The sequence below is a fragment of the Aptenodytes patagonicus genome, chromosome 1 (assembly GCF_965638725.1).
Source record: "Aptenodytes patagonicus chromosome 1, bAptPat1.pri.cur, whole genome shotgun sequence".
Taxonomy (NCBI): Eukaryota; Metazoa; Chordata; class Aves; order Sphenisciformes; family Spheniscidae; genus Aptenodytes; species Aptenodytes patagonicus.
In genome coordinates this window covers 67,741,850-67,760,783 of record NC_134949.1, presented here as the reverse complement: position 1 = coordinate 67,760,783, position 18,934 = coordinate 67,741,850, and the positions used below count along the sequence as shown (strand labels likewise).

The 18,934-nt window shown below is 46.4% G+C and overlaps 1 protein-coding gene across 5 annotated transcripts in view; it reads left to right on the top strand.

Annotated features, from left to right (window-relative positions):
* The first annotated feature begins 11,248 nt into the window (after positions 1-11,248).
* The window catches only part of BICD1 (BICD cargo adaptor 1), a 186,916-nt gene continuing 179,230 nt past the window's right edge, over positions 11,249-18,934 (top strand). For all 5 annotated transcript variants that reach the window (XM_076340577.1, XM_076340590.1, XM_076340585.1 and 2 more), the window contains exon 1: positions 11,249-11,479. In XM_076340577.1, coding sequence (XP_076196692.1) covers positions 11,267-11,479 — 213 coding nt within the window. In that variant the 5' untranslated portion in view covers positions 11,249-11,266. The remainder of the gene's footprint in view (positions 11,480-18,934) is intronic.

Genomic DNA, 18,934 nt, shown 5'->3' with positions numbered 1-18,934 from the left:
TTCCCCTGGTTATACCAGGAACTCCCGTAAGCAACAGTAACATTTAGCACCCAAAAGTGGTTATACCCCCACTTCACAGACTCTCCATGCCAAGCTCCATCTGCTGCACTTTCAGAAACTCCTAATCATCCAAGAAGGAATGAAAAAAGCCTCAGGAGGCAACCTCACAGAAACTCCCAATTAACTTTATCCCCCTCCCAAATGATAGTACACATCAGGAAAGGCTCTGGCACTGTGGGATTGGTTTACTCTACTCTTACACTGTATTATTGTTTCCCAGCTAGATACATTCGGATAGCTACTGTTAAAATACAACACGATACCTTTCCACATATCCTCATTGTCAAGATTTTCTTTTGAAAGAAAAATGCTTCACCCAGAAACATTACTGTGTTTCCCACCAGGAGAGCTCTAGGAATTCAGTCGTGTTTTCTGGTCTGTAAGGTCAGGGTTGGCAACTGCTGCATTCTCATTATGTCTTGCTAATTTGCAGGTTTAGTTACAGTCCATCTCTCCTGGACCTCAAAAGTTCATTCAAGTCTGTTGGGGTTTTTTGGGTTTTTTTAAAATAAAGCTCTTGGTTGTAAGGGAAAGCTGGAACCAGATACCAGCCAATTTTGACCTGGCTCAGAAAGCATAAGGCAAATGAAAATAGCCCAAAATATTGTGGCAAAACAAAGAGCAAAGAAAATACCCTTAGGATTTTTTATGGGTTTCAATTTTTTTTTAAGGGTCAGATTTGACAATACAGAGTTCACATGAAATAATTTTATGCAGTACTTGTTTCACCTATTCCAATCCTTGTTTGTGTTGAATAATGTGATTATTATAAGAAGCATTTTTAGTATAAATGCAATTATTGAAAAAAAGTTCTAGAGAGGTTTTTAAGTGGTTGTGATACTCTGCTTTATGATAGACCAATCATTTCATCCAAGCCATATAAAGTGTGAGTGAGAGAATTCACACTGAAGTCAATCTCCAGTTCAAGATCTTACTCTCCTAATTGTGCTTTGACTCCTCTCTTACCTGAGGAAAATAACTGTAGCTTTGATCCAGATGCCTTCTTTGTAAGCTTCTATTTTAGCATTTTGAATACACACCACCTGTTCTGTAATAGGTATTTTGAAAAAAATCCAATAAAACCCAAGTTTATAGGATAGTGTCATAAATCCAGCACCTTTCCCACATGCCACACTCACTCAATAGAAATGTAATGTAATTTTCTTTGTGTTATGTGTTCTGCATTCATTGCAATGTGTGTTTAGCAGCTGCACTTGAGAGAAGGCCACAACCAACCTATTCCTGAGTGCTGAAATATTAGCTTATAGCTCTTTAAAAAAAAAAGCTAAATCTTATGCCTTTTTTAGTATCTGAATCAAATTTTCCTAATATTATCAACACAGCATTATAATTAGATTCCCCGTAAAAATTTCAGTCTCTCTCTCAGCCGTCATTGTCTGTAAATGTTTTTAGTCATTGATGCATGATAAGGAATGTAAGGCAAATGCTAACTTTAGCAGAAATAAGTGCTTTTTGAAGCTATATTTAATAGGTGCACTGCAGATCCTAGGCTTTCAATTTCAAGACAAGGCACATTGTTAAATACAATTTCGTTCCTCTCCCACACGAATCACTTCTGAGGAAAAAAATCAGTTAAAATGGGACCATAACCTGCAGGTTCGTTCTTATTTCATAGTCAGCTCTCATTTCAAACAGGGGATCTACCTATTAATCTGATTTTGCCAGCTGCTTTTGCCCATGCTGCAGTAGTAGGAGGAAGCCCGGGAACTGGGCAGCTCTGCACATCCACTCGCTCCAAAGACGTTGGCGTGGACTTGACGTAATAAAAGGAAGAAGGAGACCAGAGGAATAATGTGTAGCCTCATTTCACTTCCCAGAAAGACACTAAAGATGATTGGTCAATTGATTTGCAAAAGTCTGGAAAAAAATAAATCGGGTTTAAAAAGTGCCAGGGTAGAATTGCCAAGAAAAGAGGGCATTGGACCTGTCCCTTTCTGCTTTAAGGAGAGTAGCTGGCCTGGCAGGTAAGTGGCAGCGGGAGGCTTGGGTCACCGCCGCCGGAGCAAAACGCCACTGTTGTGTGGAGGGAGTGGGTGCTCCGGACTGCAAAGCCCCTCGTTATCCTCCACAGGTACTTATCCGTCTCGGGGAGTCATTACTGACAGCTTGATGGCAGTATGACAGCTTTACCCGAGGGTGCTGGCGAGCAGCGGGTGGGCTGTCTGGCAGCCATGGGGAGGACCCCCATGCACTCAGGGCACTGGTCTGGGGGGTGCCAGTGAGGCAGAGCCCCCAGCCTGGTGCTGGGCTGGTGGGGACTGTGGGCAGCTGCGGCAGGAAGGAGGTGACCATTACCAAGCAGGGAGAGCTAGGGGCTGTGGCCAGCGGGCAGACCCCGAGGAGTTTGAATTACATGCAGGTTTTGGAGTATTTCTGGTTAAAAACCTCTCAGCTGTCATGATGGCAAAAAATTAGCGTGCTGTTATCATGCTGGATTTGAGTTAAATGTGGCAAACTCAACTGTGTGTAGTGAAGGAACTCCCTGACCTGATCCTGCTCTCTGGGAATGAAAAATTTTTAGACAAAGAGCTGTTGATCACCCATTTGTATGACTTTGTTGATGTCTCTGTACAAGAAACAATCATTGCGGGCGTTTTGGAGGAGGATATTCAAAATTATCTTGACATACTGAATAAGTGATCCAAAATCAACAAGATGAACCTCAGCAGGGATAAATACAAAGATGTAAGTGGCTGGAAAAGCAGCAAGGCAAAAATGATCCTGAAGCTATGGTAGACCGCAAAGTACATACTAATTAACAATGTATTGTGGTTTCTTAAAACATAGGATGGAGTACTAGGAGTGGTACACTGGCAATGTGGGAGATATTTGACCCATGTTATTCAATAGCAGGGAAGCCTTCACCTGGAGGGACTATGGTCAGCCTAGAAGAACAAGAAATAAGACAGTTCAGAAAAGGCCATCCAGAGCTCTGGATGGGATTAGAAGGGACAATCTTCAAGAAGGAAGTCTTAAAGGCGCAGGAGCAGGCTGTCCCTGTACGCCGTAAGAAGAACGGGCGGGGAAGACGACCGGCCTGGCTGAACGGGGAGCTCTTGCTGGGACTCAGGAAAAAAAGGAGAGTTTACCGCTTGTGGAAGAAGGGGCAGGCGACTCAAGAAGAGTACAGGGATCTCGTTAGGTCGTGCAGAGAGGAAATGAGAAAGGCAAAAGCCCAGCTAGAACGCAATCTGGCCGCTGTTGTTAAAGACAACAAAAAATGTTTTTACAAATATATTAATGACAAGAAGAGAGCCAAGAAGAATCTCCATCCTTTATTGGATGCAGGGGGGAACATTGTCACCGAGGATGAGGAAAAGGCTGAGGTACTCAATGCCTTCTTTGCCTCAGTCTTTAACAGGCAGACCAGTTATCCTCAGGGTACTCGGCCCCCCGAGCTGGAAGACAGGGACGGCGAGCAGGATGAACCCCCCATAATCCAAGAGGAAGCAGTCAATGACCTGCTACGCCACCTGGATGCTCACAAGTCTATGGGGCCGGATGGGATCCACCCGAGAGTGCTGAGGGAGCTGGCGGAGGTGCTCACCAAGCCACTCTCCATCATTTATCAGCAGTCCTGGTTGACGGGGGAGGTCCCAAACGACTGGAGGCTTGCCAATGTGACGCCCATCTACAAGAAGGGCCGGAAGGAGGATCCGGGGAACTACAGGCCTGTCAGCCTGACCTCGGTGCCGGGGAAGATTATGGAGCGGTTCATCTTGAGGGCACTCACAAGGCATGAGCGGGACAACCAGGAGATCAGGCCCAGCCAGCACGGATTCATGAGAGGCAGGTCCTGCTTGACCAACCTGATCTCCTTCTATGGCCAGGTGACCCGCCTAGTGGATGAGGGAAAGGCTGTGGATGTGGTCTACCTGGACTTCAGTAAGGCCTTTGACACCGTCTCCCACAGCATTCTCCTAGAGAAGCTGGCGGCTCACGGCTTAGACAGGTGTACTCTGCGCTGGGTCAAAAACTGGCTGGATGGCCGGGCCCAGAGAGTTGTGGTGAATGGAGTTACATCCAGTTGGCGGCCGGTCACGAGCGGTGTTCCCCAGGGCTCAGTTTTGGGGCCGGTCTTGTTCAATATCTTTATCAATGATCTGGATGAGGGGATCGAGTGCACCCTCAGTAAGTTTGCAGACGACACCAAGTTGAGCGGGAGTGTTGATCTGCTCGAGGGTAGGAAGGCTCTGCAGAGGGACCTGGACAGGCTGGATCGATGGGCCCAGGCCAATTGTATGAGGTTCAACAAGGCCAAGTGCCGGGTCCTGCACTTCGGCCACAACAACCCCATGCAGCGCTACAGGCTTGGGGAAGAGTGGCTGGAAAGCTGCCTGGCGGAAAAGGACCTGGGGGTGTTGGTCGACAGCCAGCTGAACATGAGCCAGCAGTGTGCCCATGTGGCCAAGAAGGCCAATGGCATCCTGGCCTGTATCAGAACTAGTGTGGCCAGCAGGAGTAGGGAAGTGATCGTGCCCCTGTACTCGGCACTGGTGAGGCCGCACCTCGAATACTGTGTTCAGTTTTGGGCCCCTCACTACAAGAAGGACGTTGAGGTGCTGGAGCGTGTCCAGAGAAGGGCAATGAGGCTGGTGAGGGGTCTGGAGAACAAGTCTTATGAGGAGCGGCTGAGGGAACTGGGGTTGTTTAGCCTGGAGAAAAGGAGGCTGAGGGGAGACCTCATCGCTCTCCACAACTACCTGAAAGGCGGTTGTAGCGAGGTGGGTGTCGGTCTCTTCTCCCAAGTAACAAGCGATAGGACGAGAGGAAATGGCCTCAAGTTGTGCCAAGGGAGGTTTAGATTGGACATGAGGAAAAATGTCTTTACTGAAAGAGTGGTTAAACATTGGAACAGGCTGCCCAGGGAAGTGGTTGAGTCCCCATCCCTGGAGGTATTTAAAAGACGAGTAGATGTGGCACTTAGGGACATGGTTTAGTGGGCATGGTGGTGTTGGGTCGATGGTTGGACTCGATGATCTTAGAGGTCTTTTCCAACCTTAATGATTCTATGATTCAATGATTTACAAGGACAGACTGAGGGGTCTGAGAAAAACCTGGAAATTTGCTTAATGAAGAAAAGAGAAGATTGAACAGCCTTCAAACATTGAAGAAACTATGAAAAGGGCATGGTGTTTACCAAAGGATAGGAATAGATCATCTTGATGTGTGGTGAAAAAAGTTTAAACTCTACATTAGAAACGTTTCCATTCGTGATTGTGGTGAAATATTGGAAAGGGCTTTGTAGGCATATTGTTGTGTATCTGTCACTGAGGGTTTTAAGAACATATTAGATAACCCTAGCCATGAATGGTCTTGATGTATGTGATCCCACCTATGTGTGGGATTGGACTCGACGACCCTCTAAGATGCCTTCTAGCCCTCCGCGTCTCTAATGCAGAGACAGAGAGGCTCGGGACTTCTCAGGAGTGAGTGGCAGGTGAAGATGGCAGGGGTGGACCATACAAGGGAAGGGGAAGGTGCAAAGTGCAGTCAGCGAGCTCTGGAGACACTGTCCCGCTGCACTGCTGAAGCTCAGAGTGGGGAAGTGGAGCTGAACTTGTCACTGCTCGAAGGATCCAGTCTCCCAAATACAAGCTGTCCTGCCTCTCCACATCACCTGCCTCTCACTGGGTGCAGCGGTGGGTGCCTGGCTTTCTGAAGCTCTGGCAAAAGCAAAAAGGTGTTTCAGGATATAGTTATTTTGCCCTCGTGTCTCATAACAATCTGCTGCCCTAGACGGCCGACTACTTTGCAGTTTGCCTGGGCCCTGATTGTAGTGGTTCTCTGGGCAATGGATGCTTCTGCTGTTCATCTGAGAGAAACTGTGTTCTCCCTTCTCCTCCCGGTTTTAAATCTGTCCGGTAAGGAACAGTTTGCACTCTGACACTGACTTATCTAGGCTAAATTGCTGAGAAGCTGTTTGGACAAAGTATTCTAAGTGGACAGGTCTTCCTTGTGTCACAGGAAATTGCCTAGTAGTTTAAATAGGCATAATAATCCCTTCTGTGCTTCTTTCAGCCTTTTTTTTTTTTTTTTTTTTTGTACTGTAAGACTGCATAGAGTGGAAGGGCTGTGTCCTGGGTCTTGAGCCTGGGGGCAGTGCTGTCAATTAAAAGACTCAGCTGACGTCTGTGGAGCTGAATCAAGACCCATGTGCAACACTTGCTGAAAGCAACATCCTTGCAGGCTGAGGTGATATTATTCAGTTTAACAAAGTAATAATTCACATTCTTTGTAGTTTTTCTATACTGCGGGTATCAGTTTGCTGCTTAGTTCTTGCTGACTGTGTTTCCTAAGTGTCCTCACGCTTTACTTTTTGGTAGTTTTCTTGCAAAACTCATTTTTGGTTCTCCAACCCCTGCTCATTACACACAAAACATCCTGCCAACCATTTATGTACAGTCCTTTTTTGTGATTTCCTTGTTGAAGTGTTCTGGTTTATCCCGTCCTTCCTTTCAGATTCTGTATGTTCTACATGAGTGGTTTTCAACCTTTTCAGGTTTTTGGGGCCCAAAATTATTCTGGTGGGGATACATGGTCCTGTACACCAAATTTAAGTCCACCTGACAATAGTTTTATTTATTTATTTATTTATTTACCTTTGCAGATCCTTTAAAGGTAGCTCACAGAGGACTCACATAAGGACACTACTGTTTGAAAGTCTTTCTTCTGAATGCTGACACTCATGTTAATCAGCATAACGTCATTACTTTTCATTATATGCATTATTGTTTATTAGCTCGTGTGTTTGGTTTCTCTTAACATTCCCTATAAACTAATTTTCTTAAAACCTATTACCATTTCTATTGCACTAGGATCTTGAAATATCTTCTAAAATTTCATTTTCTTCTCAGTGCCTCCCTTTTATCTCTAGGCTGGTCATTCATTACAAATGTGGTGCTTACATTCAGCACTCGAGAAAGATGAAGCTTTGGCAGTGTAACAGCCACTTGTTTATTTCTAAACCAGACCCAGCACAGTTACCGTACTGCCTTCCCTCAGTGCTTTTCCCCTCTTTTCACTTTCAGGAAATCAATCCCATTCCTACTAACAACGACAGATTGGTCCTTATACTTTTTTTTTTTCCTTTGGCCACTCTGGTGAGCCTGCCAAGCACTACTAATTAGCAGTTGTTAGATTTGGGCTGTGGGCCTCTGAGATGCTCCATACAAACAGCCTCAAAGAGATTTCTGTGTATGCTGTAGGTGCAGTGATTCAGCCATCTGCAATATATAGTACAGGGTGGCTTTTATAGCCGCATTTCCATTAAGATGTAGAACCAGTAGTTCATTTCATATAGGTCATTAAATGCTTCTTCAATGGTTTGAAATTTGGATAATATTCTCTGGAGCAAGATTTGAACTGTATCATTTTGCCTGTCCTTGAATATCCAATTGTCTCAAAAAATGTGTAATCAGAACAGCATTTTTTGGTACTGGAACCTACTATCCTTAGTTTAAGAGTCTACCAGTGTCACATGCCAGGAATTCAAAGGGCAATTTCTGCCCATGAAATGGATGCAATCATAAGGAGGCTCGTTTTATGAGGGTATGTTGAATGTCACTAAATGACTAAAGACTGGTTTGAAATATTCATGTGAAAGGGGTGCAGCAGGCCACAATGAAGGAGAAATAACAATGCAGGATGATAAGTCAATCTTTAATAAAATCAGGGCATGTTTTTTGAGCTGGGGAGGCAGAAAATGCGTTGTAGCAGGACTTAAACCAATGTGAGGTGATGCACATCTGGGCAGTGAAATTATTTAAAATGCTGATATGATTGTTTAGGGCTATCTGCACTGATAAGTATGCTCCTAAAGGTACCAGATCTGTGACCAAGACCAGCACTTTGCTGGCACCACTGTACAGTCACTTGAATCCATAGATTATTATAGGCACTCCAGAAAGCAAGAAATCTCCATCAAAGGAGGTCATGTTGTTTCAGTTATGAGATCCTCATGAGGGAATGACCACGTTTAAGTCATGCTGCAACACTTCCTTCTTTAATGATGTCTTTCCCTATAACTGAGATGCTATTTATAGGATCACCCATCCTTTCTCATCTCCAGAGAGACAGGAATGAGGTGAACCGGAGCCACTTGTATCAGGGAAAGGGGCCTGAATATTTTTCAGATCCATCAGTGACCTTAGTAGCCCATTATAAATATAGATGGAGGAGTCTGGACAGTAGAGTGTAGGTGCCAGTTTTAAGCCATAAGAAAAGATACAGATGCGACAGGTGGGATTCATTTAATTAAATGTATATGTCTGAACGTATACATCTGTGTCAGGTCCTCTGTAGTCAGTGGAGAGAAACCGACAACTCTGGGGAAGGCTCATTTTGTCCTAAAGAAGACTTCTAAAGTAGTAGACTTCTAAAAGAAAGACAAATATCACCAAAGGAGCCAGATTTGATATTGCATATGTTTAGGAGGCACAATACAGAATAAATGGGTACTAATGATAGCAAATCACGGGCATGCTGGGTGTTTTCAACTTAGCGTAGCTACAGGACCTCCAGTTTATGGAAACTCTCTCACAGCCACTGTGAACTTCTGCACAGTGCACAATACCTGGATGTCACGCCTCCTTCCAGTTTTAAAAGGAAAGGTTCTCCCTAACTTTCTTGTGAGGCATTGCAGAAAAACTGACACATTTTAACAAGCCAGGTTTCCCCTCTGGGGCGCAGATGTTCAGACATGCGGTGAGGCTGCCCTTGGGTTGTGCGTGCCATTGTCAACTAAATGATGTTAAGTGGAGTTGCACTCAAGATAGATTAGCTATTGGCATCTGGTTGCTTCAGCCAGTTTCCACATTGTCCTTCACCCAACTGCTCATTTTCAGCACTGGTCTTAAACTGTTTGTTTTCCAATCCATTCCTGAATGAGTGTTCACGAAAGGCTTGCTTGCACAGTGGCCTAGGTCGCAAGCTGAGGAAGACAGCTAGACCAGAACTTGTAACAGCTCTTGAGACAACATTTTGCTCCTGCTTTGGGTTTTGGGTTTTTTTTTCTTCTGATTTGTGGAATCTTTCATCCTCTTTCAAGAAAAGGATGTTGAGGTTAGGTATACAGTTGGAATTACGGTTGGAGTACTGGTGTTTTCCTCTCTGTTTTGACATTCAGTCATCGATGAGAGCCACTCACTCTCCTTACCTATTAATATTTGCATTTGTTTCTTTCCCATTAATATTCACGCTTGCTTTTACACTAGAGTTTATTAAAAATGTGCATTTTTGGAAGCTGTTTTCAAGATACAAAATTGACAGGACATCTATTACTTTGCTAGCTTCTTCCATTTATGTTCTCTAGGCAGTGAGGAGAAGTGTTTATGCAGGCTAGATTACAATGTGTTAGTTATGTAGGCATGCACATATATTTATAAAATAGATATATTATACACTGTATACATATATAACTAGTGTTAGTGCTTCCATTTGCAGATCTCAAAGCACTTTGCTGAGGAGTCTAAACATTTTTAACTCTTTCCTAGACACGGGGAAGCTGAGGTAAAAAGGGGATGTGGCGTGTTTAAAACTGCATTAACAGGTCAGCAAGAAAGGGAGTCTATGTCTTTGATTTCCAATACAGTGCTGCATAGGTGGGCAGCGATATCCATCTTCTATATGGAACTTCTTTTTTTAAAAAAAACACCTTCCTTTTCCTGGAAATTCTAACTCAATTGTTAAACTTTAAAGACCTAATTTTGCTAGTATTTTAGAAAGAAAAAAAAAAAAAAGATGTTTGTAAAGCGTGAAAGCTTGATCCTGCTAGTACTTAGAGCAAAACTTGGTCAATACCAATAGGATCAGGTCTCTGTTTGCAGGCCACAGTTTGAAGAAACGGTAAATTTGGGTTTAAGACTCCTAGTACCAAACAAAAAAGGCTGTGACACGGGGCATTATGACATTGATCCAGGATGAACTCACTCTTCCAGTTCAAATATGTAAAATGCCCCTAATCCAGTGTGTTAACTTTTTACTGGCAGGCTTTGTACGAGATCAGTTACTGTCTGTCTGCACCACTCTAATTTCATGCCGGACAAGTAGCATCTGTCTTTCTGCAGCCAGCATAAAGCCAGCATAAAACTGACATAATCTATGCATCAGGTCCTCCGGTTAATTTGACAGAGAAACAATGGTGTGACCGCATCTGCTCTGAATCAGTTTTGTCCTGCTGTCTAATCAGTAGCGCAGAGATCTTGCGCTAACGGTCATGGAAGTGTGGCCTTAGCTCAATGCACCGATTCCGCCGCTGTTTCATGTCCAGGTTTCCTTGCCCATTCCCACGTGCATTCACTGGGGACAGGGAAGGGAGCGGGCAGCTCTTCCTTCCCAGTTTCCCGAAATGGCAGGGGAATACTCCAGGCTGTCCTCCCGCTCCCGCAGTTTACTGGGCTGCATCTCCCTTTCTATTTTTACCAGCACCGCCGCTGATGTGGCCGTCGCTGCAACACGCTGAGAAAAACCAAGAGGCGCTAAAATTGCACCACGGCTGGCCAGCCCGCTCCGCTGCCAGGAGCGCAGTGGAGGGGGGACCCGGGCGGCTTCAGGAGCAGCACCGCGGCAGCGAGCACAAGATGCCAGCCCGGCGTGATGCGTCCACCGCTCCGGGTGCTTCTGCCCGTGCCCCCGCGCTTTAACCCTGCTTTCCCTCTTCCCCGGCGGGGAATGCCAAACCTGAGGACGCTGTCATCTTAAAGAGCGCAGGGGAGGGACCCTGGGGAAGGGAGGCGGAGGTGCCGGCTCCCTGGGAAGAGGCGGGCGCCGGCAGCAGCATCTCGCCGGCAGCCGCCGCACGAAGGCGCGCTCCCGGCCGCCCCGCTCGCCGCCCCGGCCTCCAGCGCGCCGCCGCCTCCCCGGGCAGCGGGGGCTCGCCCGCCCGCCCGGCCCAGGCGCCGCCGCCGCCGGCAGCCGGGGCCGCCGCAGGGCCGGGGGAGGCGAGCGCGGCCTCGCCGCCTCCCGGGCGGCCGGGGTTGGGGGGGGGCGGGTGCCGCGGCTGCGGCGGGGCGGCCCGCCCCCGTGCTCGGCGGCGGCTGCCGCAGGCGGCCCCGGCCCCCATCCCCATCCCCATCCCCAGGCCGGCGGCGGCGGGGACGGTGCCGGTGCCGCCCCTCGGTCGCGCCCGCCCCCTGGCTGCCTCGGCGGCGCGGCGGCGCGGCGGCGCGGTAGTGCCGGCGGGGCTATGGCTGCGGAGGAGGTGCTGCAGGGCGCGGACCATTACAAGAGCGAGATCGAGCGGCTGACCCGGGAGCTCTCCGAGACGACCCACGAGAAGATCCAGGCGGCGGAGTATGGGCTGGTGGTGCTGGAGGAGAAGCTCACCCTCAAGCAGCAGTACGACGAGCTGGAGGCGGAGTATGACGGCCTCAAGCAGGAGCTGGAGCAGCTGAAGGAGGTGAGCGAGCCCAGGCTTTTGTCTCTCCCCGCCGCCCCGCGCCGCGCAGGGGCGCGCAGCCCCGCCGGGTGCGGGGAGGTGCGGGGGCGCCCCACGCGTGTCCCTCCCCGGAGCCCCGGGCCAGCCCCCTGCAGGTGGGCGAGCAAAGATGTCCGGGCCCTGGAGTGGCTGCGGGGATTCGTGGGGTGGGGAGGAGGGATTTCCCGCGGCCGGAGGATCAGCCGGGACCGTGGAGCTTAAGGACGGATTACGCGAGATTGCAACCCCCCGGTGCCCCGGGGAATTTCCCTGGAGCCGGGGCCGCGCTCCAGCCCCTGCCGCCGGGAGCCACAACTTCTGGTAACGGGGATTTGCAGCGCTGGAGGGTGCCTCCAGTCCTACCTGCATCGTCCAAGGCTTTTTTAGGAAGAGGAAATGAAACAGCCCGTAGGACGCGAGCTGAGCGAACCTAGTATGTAAGGACTCGGGATCTATGTAAACAGTTGTCTGCAGTGCGTGAGGAGAGAGACAATTCCTTTGGAAGTTATTTATAGACCTGCTCTATTCTGCCAGTCTGGGGAATCGCTGCCGTGAAGGGGGGTGAAGTAGCCGTACAATAGTCTTGAGGTCACCCCCCCCATCAGTGGAAATTAAACTTCTGCGTCATGCTGAAAGGATAAAATATTTGATCGGAGCGGTGGTTTTGGTTTATCTTTTACATGCGTTTTTGTAACGTCCAAAGTATAAAGTAGGGGAGTGCTACACCTTACCTTTCAGCTTTGCTAAACGTGACTCTGAAATCTCCTCGCTCTTCCTCTGTTCGTCATTAAGGGGAGTAACTTGAGATTGATACAGTGCACATACAGGGGAGCTACGGGAGGGGTGTGTGTACACACATATGCAGCACTCATACCTCTACATTTAATGGTATTTTCGTACTGTCTTAGAATGTAAGTAATTACCTATTTTGGAAAGAGAAGATAAAGTATCAAACAGATATTCTCCCAAATTTAAAAGGTATCTTTTTGTTCTACAAAAATATATTGCTATATATAATGTGCAGAAATTCTATTCAGCTGGAAATCGTGAACATATTCCATATTGAGGGAAGCCACTTAATAAACTTAGATGTTATATGAATATATTCTTTAGAATACTAAATGATGCACTTTTAGAAGTATTTTTAATAAAATAAAGGTTTCATTTTACTTGCAGGTAAATGAGTTATGCTACAGACTTGGTTCAGTGTCCGGAAGAGTTGAAAAAATTATATTTTCAATAAGAAGAATAAAGCTGTTTTTCAGAAAAACCTATTGATCTCCTTAAACTTGATCTCTGCCTCCCCACCCCTGCTGAGCCTATGCAGTAGGCTCAGGACCTTGAAACCAGCAATCACAGGTTCAGGGATAGAGATCCATAACTTGCACTGGCGTGAAGGCAGTGCTATTTGAAATGACCCAGCAGTAACAGAGGAACAGAATTAAGAGGGAAAAGTGCAATGCAATTTCTAGGGGGGGGGGGGGGGGAAGAGATAAGCAGAGCTGTAGCTAGCTGTTATCCCATCACAATAATGTGCAAAAGAAGACTGATCAGAAACCAGGATGACACATGGGTGCACATGGCCACAGATAGAAGGGATAGCGCAAGGAATTGCGTTGAAATTATTAAACTAGAGGGATTAGTCAACACGATTAACTGAACTCAAAGATGGGCACAAATTCTCTTCCTTTTTTCCTCCCCTTGAAGTCAATGGGATTGCATGCTCTGCAGCGCAGAGTGTCTCCTGTGGGGCCGTGCCTTCACGCTGTGCCAACCACAGCACGGACACTGAGGATATCCACGAAGAGGATAAATCCTGTAGCTTGCCTGATGCCAAGCAAGAGTGGAGCCTCTCCAATTTCCGGTTCAGGCCCGCGGCTCTCAATTCCTGAGCTCTCCATAGCTGCAGGTAGGGCACTTCCATCCCCCACCTAGGCTGCAAGAGATTTTTTTCTTGCTTCTAACCTTTATAGGAGAAACCACACTGATTCTTACTGCTTATGAAGCCCTGCAAAGGAGAATTTGCTCATGTCCCTTCCTGTCACTGTAATCTATTTTCTAAGCTTCTCTGTTACCACTTCCATTATGACTGTTCCCTGAGCGCAGACCAGACTCGTAACAGGGAGACATAAGCAAACGGCGCCTCTGATGACACTAGCAAGGCAGAATTCAGGTGGTTTGGGCAAACTGTTTTGCGGAGACTTGGGGGCGTAGATTTTGGGTCCGTAGGGTTCTGTCTGAAAGCTCTCAAAGTGGCAGAAGTCCAAAGACAGCTTTTTTATTAAGGCTTCCTCCAAAATGTGTGGAGGAGGGTCTTTGTGTGTCATCTCCAGCAGGCCCTGCAGAGGATGTCCTGGATGATGGCCTGGGTGTGGTCTGCATGGCGGGACAGCAGAACGCCATGACTGACTGACGGGAGCTTGGAAGACTCCCAGTATGTCAGTGAGCATCTGTGCTTCCACTCTTACCTCGCTACATTTGCAGACTGTCTGAAGTCATGTTGGGGTATAGAAATAAGGCCTCAGGTTTGCGCTGAAACAAATAGTTTATCCATTCATGAGGAATAGTAGGTGCAAGAGTGTGGGCAGGATTATGCTTAGGACTATTATCGCTCCTTCTGCGGACCTTCTCTGAACAGATTCAATTACTGGGGTCGAATTTTATTGAGGCAAGTCTTCATTTTTTAACTGTTTCATTATTAAATTCTTGTGTTCTGTTGTTAGGAGCTCACTGTATTTATCAGCAAACAGAGCTGCCCATCTTTAACTACTCAGTCATGGCTTAGCAGTCTAGGATCTGAAGTCTTCTCCCATGCTCCTTGGCAATTCAAAACTCCCGTGAACTTCAGCAGGCCTTTTCCATATAGATTGCAATACAGAGCCTTGGCTATACAATAATTTCCATTGTTGGAGAGTGAGATGGGAAAGTAAGGCCATTATAGGATGTTGAAGTAAAAGGAAATTGCAATACATTACATTAAATATTAATACTTGTATACAGGATATATGCTATCCACCATGCAATATGAATTGTTTTAGTAACCTCTGATGTTTCTTGTGCTGTATTCAGAGGTCTCTGCTTTAGCCTAAGACTTTGATGTTTTGGGCCATGAGATTGACTTACATTACAAAAATGTTGAAGTTTTAATCAGTGACCTAATAAGGACTTCTTCCAAATTAGAGCAGTTATTACACATGTAAGCTGTCCAGGAAAGACTCGAGACATCTATCAGCTACTGACCTTATGTTTTCAAAAATGAACTGAATGGCAGGAATGTGAAAAGGTATACTCTGTTGTGTTGACTTTAACAGCTTTCAGTGTTATGAGATGGAGTACTTGTGGTCCTGATGCTAGACAAGATTGTAGTGTTAAAACATTTTTATTTTTAAAGCTTTATTAATTTTCATAGGGTTTTTTTTTTTTTCAGTCTGTAAATGATGTTTCTGTGCCTCACTCAATTACATCTCAAACTAGTGAAATTTTGGCCCTGTGGTAAAAACACTATAGTTTTAGGGCCCCTGTTCAGAAAGTTACTTTAGCAGATGTGCCTTTTAACCTGCAGTCCATAAGAATGCAGAGGATAAGACTCATTGCTATTAGTCATGGGATTGAAAGTAGCCTGTTTTCACTGTCTTGCTGAGGTGGGAGTTTAATGACCAGCATAGTTTATGGAAGCCATTTTCCAGTGGTTTTAGTATTTGTGGTCTTACATGTTCACGTTGCATTTGCTGTAAGGATAATGTTTGTTGTTAGTTTTCTTTAATTAATGAAGTGTAAAATGGCTTCATATTGATCTTCTTGCCTGAGCTACCTGCTGTACCTGTCCCTGCTTGAGCAGGGGGGCTGGACGAGGTGATCCCCAGAGGTCCCTTCCAACCTCAACCCTTCTATGATTCTGTGATTAGCTACTGTGCGCTGGTGGCCTGTAAAGTTTTTAAAGGGGAGAAATATCAGCCACCCCCAGTCATGATAAAATGGGGATGGAAGGCAGCTTTGATGTCCAACTCTGCAAGACATTTAGGCCTGGGAAACCCTAAGCACAGATTTCTGTTTGGGAATCAAATCATGAACATAGCAGCTGAGTGGATCCTCAAGTCCCTCTCCCTGACTCCCTCTCTGACTGACTAATTTAGGCAATATCTCACTTGGCTTCTTGGCTTTTATGTATTTCATTCTATGGAGACAAACTCTTCCCCTGGATTACACATAGGGCTGGCTATCTGATTTCTAGGTTGAAGATGCAGTTTAGTGATTGCATTACCTTAAACCCAATTATCCTTGGTAAATTATTGGAAACCAGGCTATTGGTGAGCAGCCCTATCCTTGGCAGGTCAAAAATTCTTGTTTTCTTTACTTCACGGAGGTGTTGTATCAATGATTATGAAGTGCTTAGTCAGTTTAGTAATGGGGCTTCCACAAACAATTCTTGGTCTGTGACTGAAACGGGTTTTTGAGGAATAGAGCTGAAGCTCTCTCTGGCATCATCTTCTCTGTTCTGCTCTTCCCTGCACTACTTTAACGTAGGTGACTCACGCTCCATCTCCCCTCTATTCTGACACGGCACTGCCCCCCCAACTCCTCCGCTGTTCTCCGAAGCCTCTCTCACACCTGCTGCTGGAGTCACCTCTCTGTCTCTTCCATCATTGAAGTGTACAGTTTCTGGGACTTCTCTGGATCCAAAAAAGGCAGAAGAGGGGGAGACTCCCTATCCCAAATACAGCCCTGTTAAATGGGGATTGCTGTACACACCTGTCTGCATCACAGGATGCTTAGAAAAGTATGAAGCGGCTCATAAATGCCAATGAAATGTTCTGAATTCTCCCCAAAGATGAATGTGTCCCCAATACATAACTAGAAAGCTGTGAACTGATGCCATCTCAGTATATCTTTACACCTCCTTCCAGTGACAGCATCTGTGGGCCTGTGCTGGATGAGGCTGAACATTTTCAGCATCTCATCCTGACCTCAACACTTGGTCCTTGGGGTCTCTTCACGTTGTGTCGCTCAGAAAGGCCGTGCTAAGACAGCTTAGCACCCAGCTCAAAGATGAGGACGGGGCAAGGGTGAGTGAGCTGGAAGGACTGTACTCAGACGCTCGCTGCAGTGCTGTCTCCTCCAGAGCCCAGCCAGCCCTACCTCTGTCTCTAAGGCATACGCTGCTAATGGAAGAGGTTTTACCCGGTTCCCTTTCACAGCTGGCCTGGTTAAGGAGAAGAGGGCAGGGCGGTACGGGAAACTGTTACATGCAGAAAGGAGCATGTGGAAGGCAATATAAGAACTTCAGTGATCAAGCTGTTACGCAGGGGCTTGCACAGCAGCTGGATCCAGAACAGCCCTAAGTGGCATTCATCACTCTGCACTTTCCTCACAAGCATAGGTCTGCAACAAAGAGTCTGAAGATGCTCTGAGCAGTTCATTTTGGGAGGTATGCTTACAAGGAATGCCTTAACAAAATCAAGCAGCAGCTTGCAGAGCTTTCATTCAGCTATTACAGGCTGGGGACTGACTGGCTGCGGAGCAGGTCTGTGGAAAAGGATTTGGGGATCCTAGAGGACAGTGAGCTGAATGTGGGCCAGCAGTGTGCCCTGACATTGAAAAGGCTAACAGCATCCCAGACTGTTACTAGCAGAAGCATAGTTGGTAGGTTGAGAGGAGTGATTATCACTTTCAAACTGGCACTAACAATTCAATTTGTTAGACCCTATCTAGAAAACGGCATCCAGTTTTGGGCTCCCTTAATACAAGAAAGACATGGATAAACCCGAACAAGTTCAGCAGAGGACCACCAAGATGGTCAAGAGGTGAAGCACTTGCCCTGTGAGGAGAGGCTGAGGGAGCTGAGCTCATTCAGCCTGGAAAAGGGATGGCTGTGGGGGACCCAGCAGCAGCCTGCCTCCTACAAGGAGGTTATTGAGAAGATAGAGCCAGACTCTTCACAGCAGTGCATGGTGGGAGGACATGAGACAACTGGCATAGATTGAAACTAGAGAGGTTCAGACTGGATTTAAGGAAGAATTGTTTCCCCATGAGGACAGGCAGTGCCACAGGTTGCCCAGGGAGGTTGTGCATGTCCTTCCATGGGGGTTTTCAAGCCCTAACTGGGTACAGCCCTAAGGAACCCGGTCTGAGCTCAGAGCTGACCCTGCTGTGGGCAGGAGGTTGGACTAGAGAAGAAAGGAGGTAGACAGCAAGGGACCTTGAACAATGCAGGGTCTCTGAGGGTGCCCACTGTGCCCAGATAAATTCCAGCAGCAGCTTGCTGTGAGTTACCCAATACATAACAGCATGCTGCCTGGAAACAGCAACCATTAGCAGAGCCATAGCCTCACTTCTTGCTTGAATTTCATTTTCTCTTGCTTGTCATTAAGCCTGCATTGACCTGGGGTTACTAAGGGTGTAGTTTGATGTGCTCTTCTCTCAGCAAGACAACCCTGCATCTCCCTTCATCATTCCTGCCCCTGTTCTGGCTCTCAGTTGGGCAACTGTTTATACTGTCACACCAGGGTAGAAAACCGACCTCAGTTAAAAATAACCGAGGAGGGGGTGTATGCTATCTGTAATACAGATTGGTTACATGATCTGGTTCACAATACGTTCCCATAAACCGTTTTACCTGCATTGCCAAAAAGTCAGCACGAGGATAGAAATGAATGCTGAGGAAAGAGGGGGACGGGATGAACTGCTTAAACAGGTACTGATGTTAAAAGAGATGCTCATCAAATTACGGCAGGATTGCTTCCTCTAAGAGGAAATGAATCCTGTGCATTAGCCTACAGAAAACATAAGCAGCTGAAATCATCTTAGGGGAAATTAGGGCTATTGTTGGAGCTTTGGCAGCATGCAAAGAAAAATGTAGATGAACTGTTTTGTTTATTTTTTCCCCAGGGACCTGCATCGCCAGTTGCTCTCAGTAATTGCATTGTATCCTTATGAGCCAGTACAGGTAAACGTGACTTTTAGACCTCCTACAATACCCAACTCTTAAACAATGATAGTCAGCTTTAAACACTGGGGGCTCACATACTTCTGAAATAAATCTAAATAGAGTTCAATTTGTTTTCTCCCCACAGTTAAATTATTTTCTTACTTTAACTCTTTCATCTAAGAAATCCGTCTCTAATCTGAGGGATAATCCATCATCTGGGTTGAACTCCTCTGAGATAACTGGAAGTTGCAACTGGATTTTATGTCATGGAAAAGTTAATTTTCCGTAGATTTTCTAGTAAATATTCAATTAGTACCAATACAAAATGACCAATTGAAGTGTTAATGGATGAGCCAGGCATTATTATTGTGAAGTACTTCCTGTCTAAGGCTCGAGAATGTAAAATTAGGGCTCACTGAAGAGATTTTAATCTAAAGGTCCGCATCAGTTTGGAATTAGGCCTTTTGTAACGGATTAAAAAAATTAATTTGCTACCATCTTTTCACCTTCCT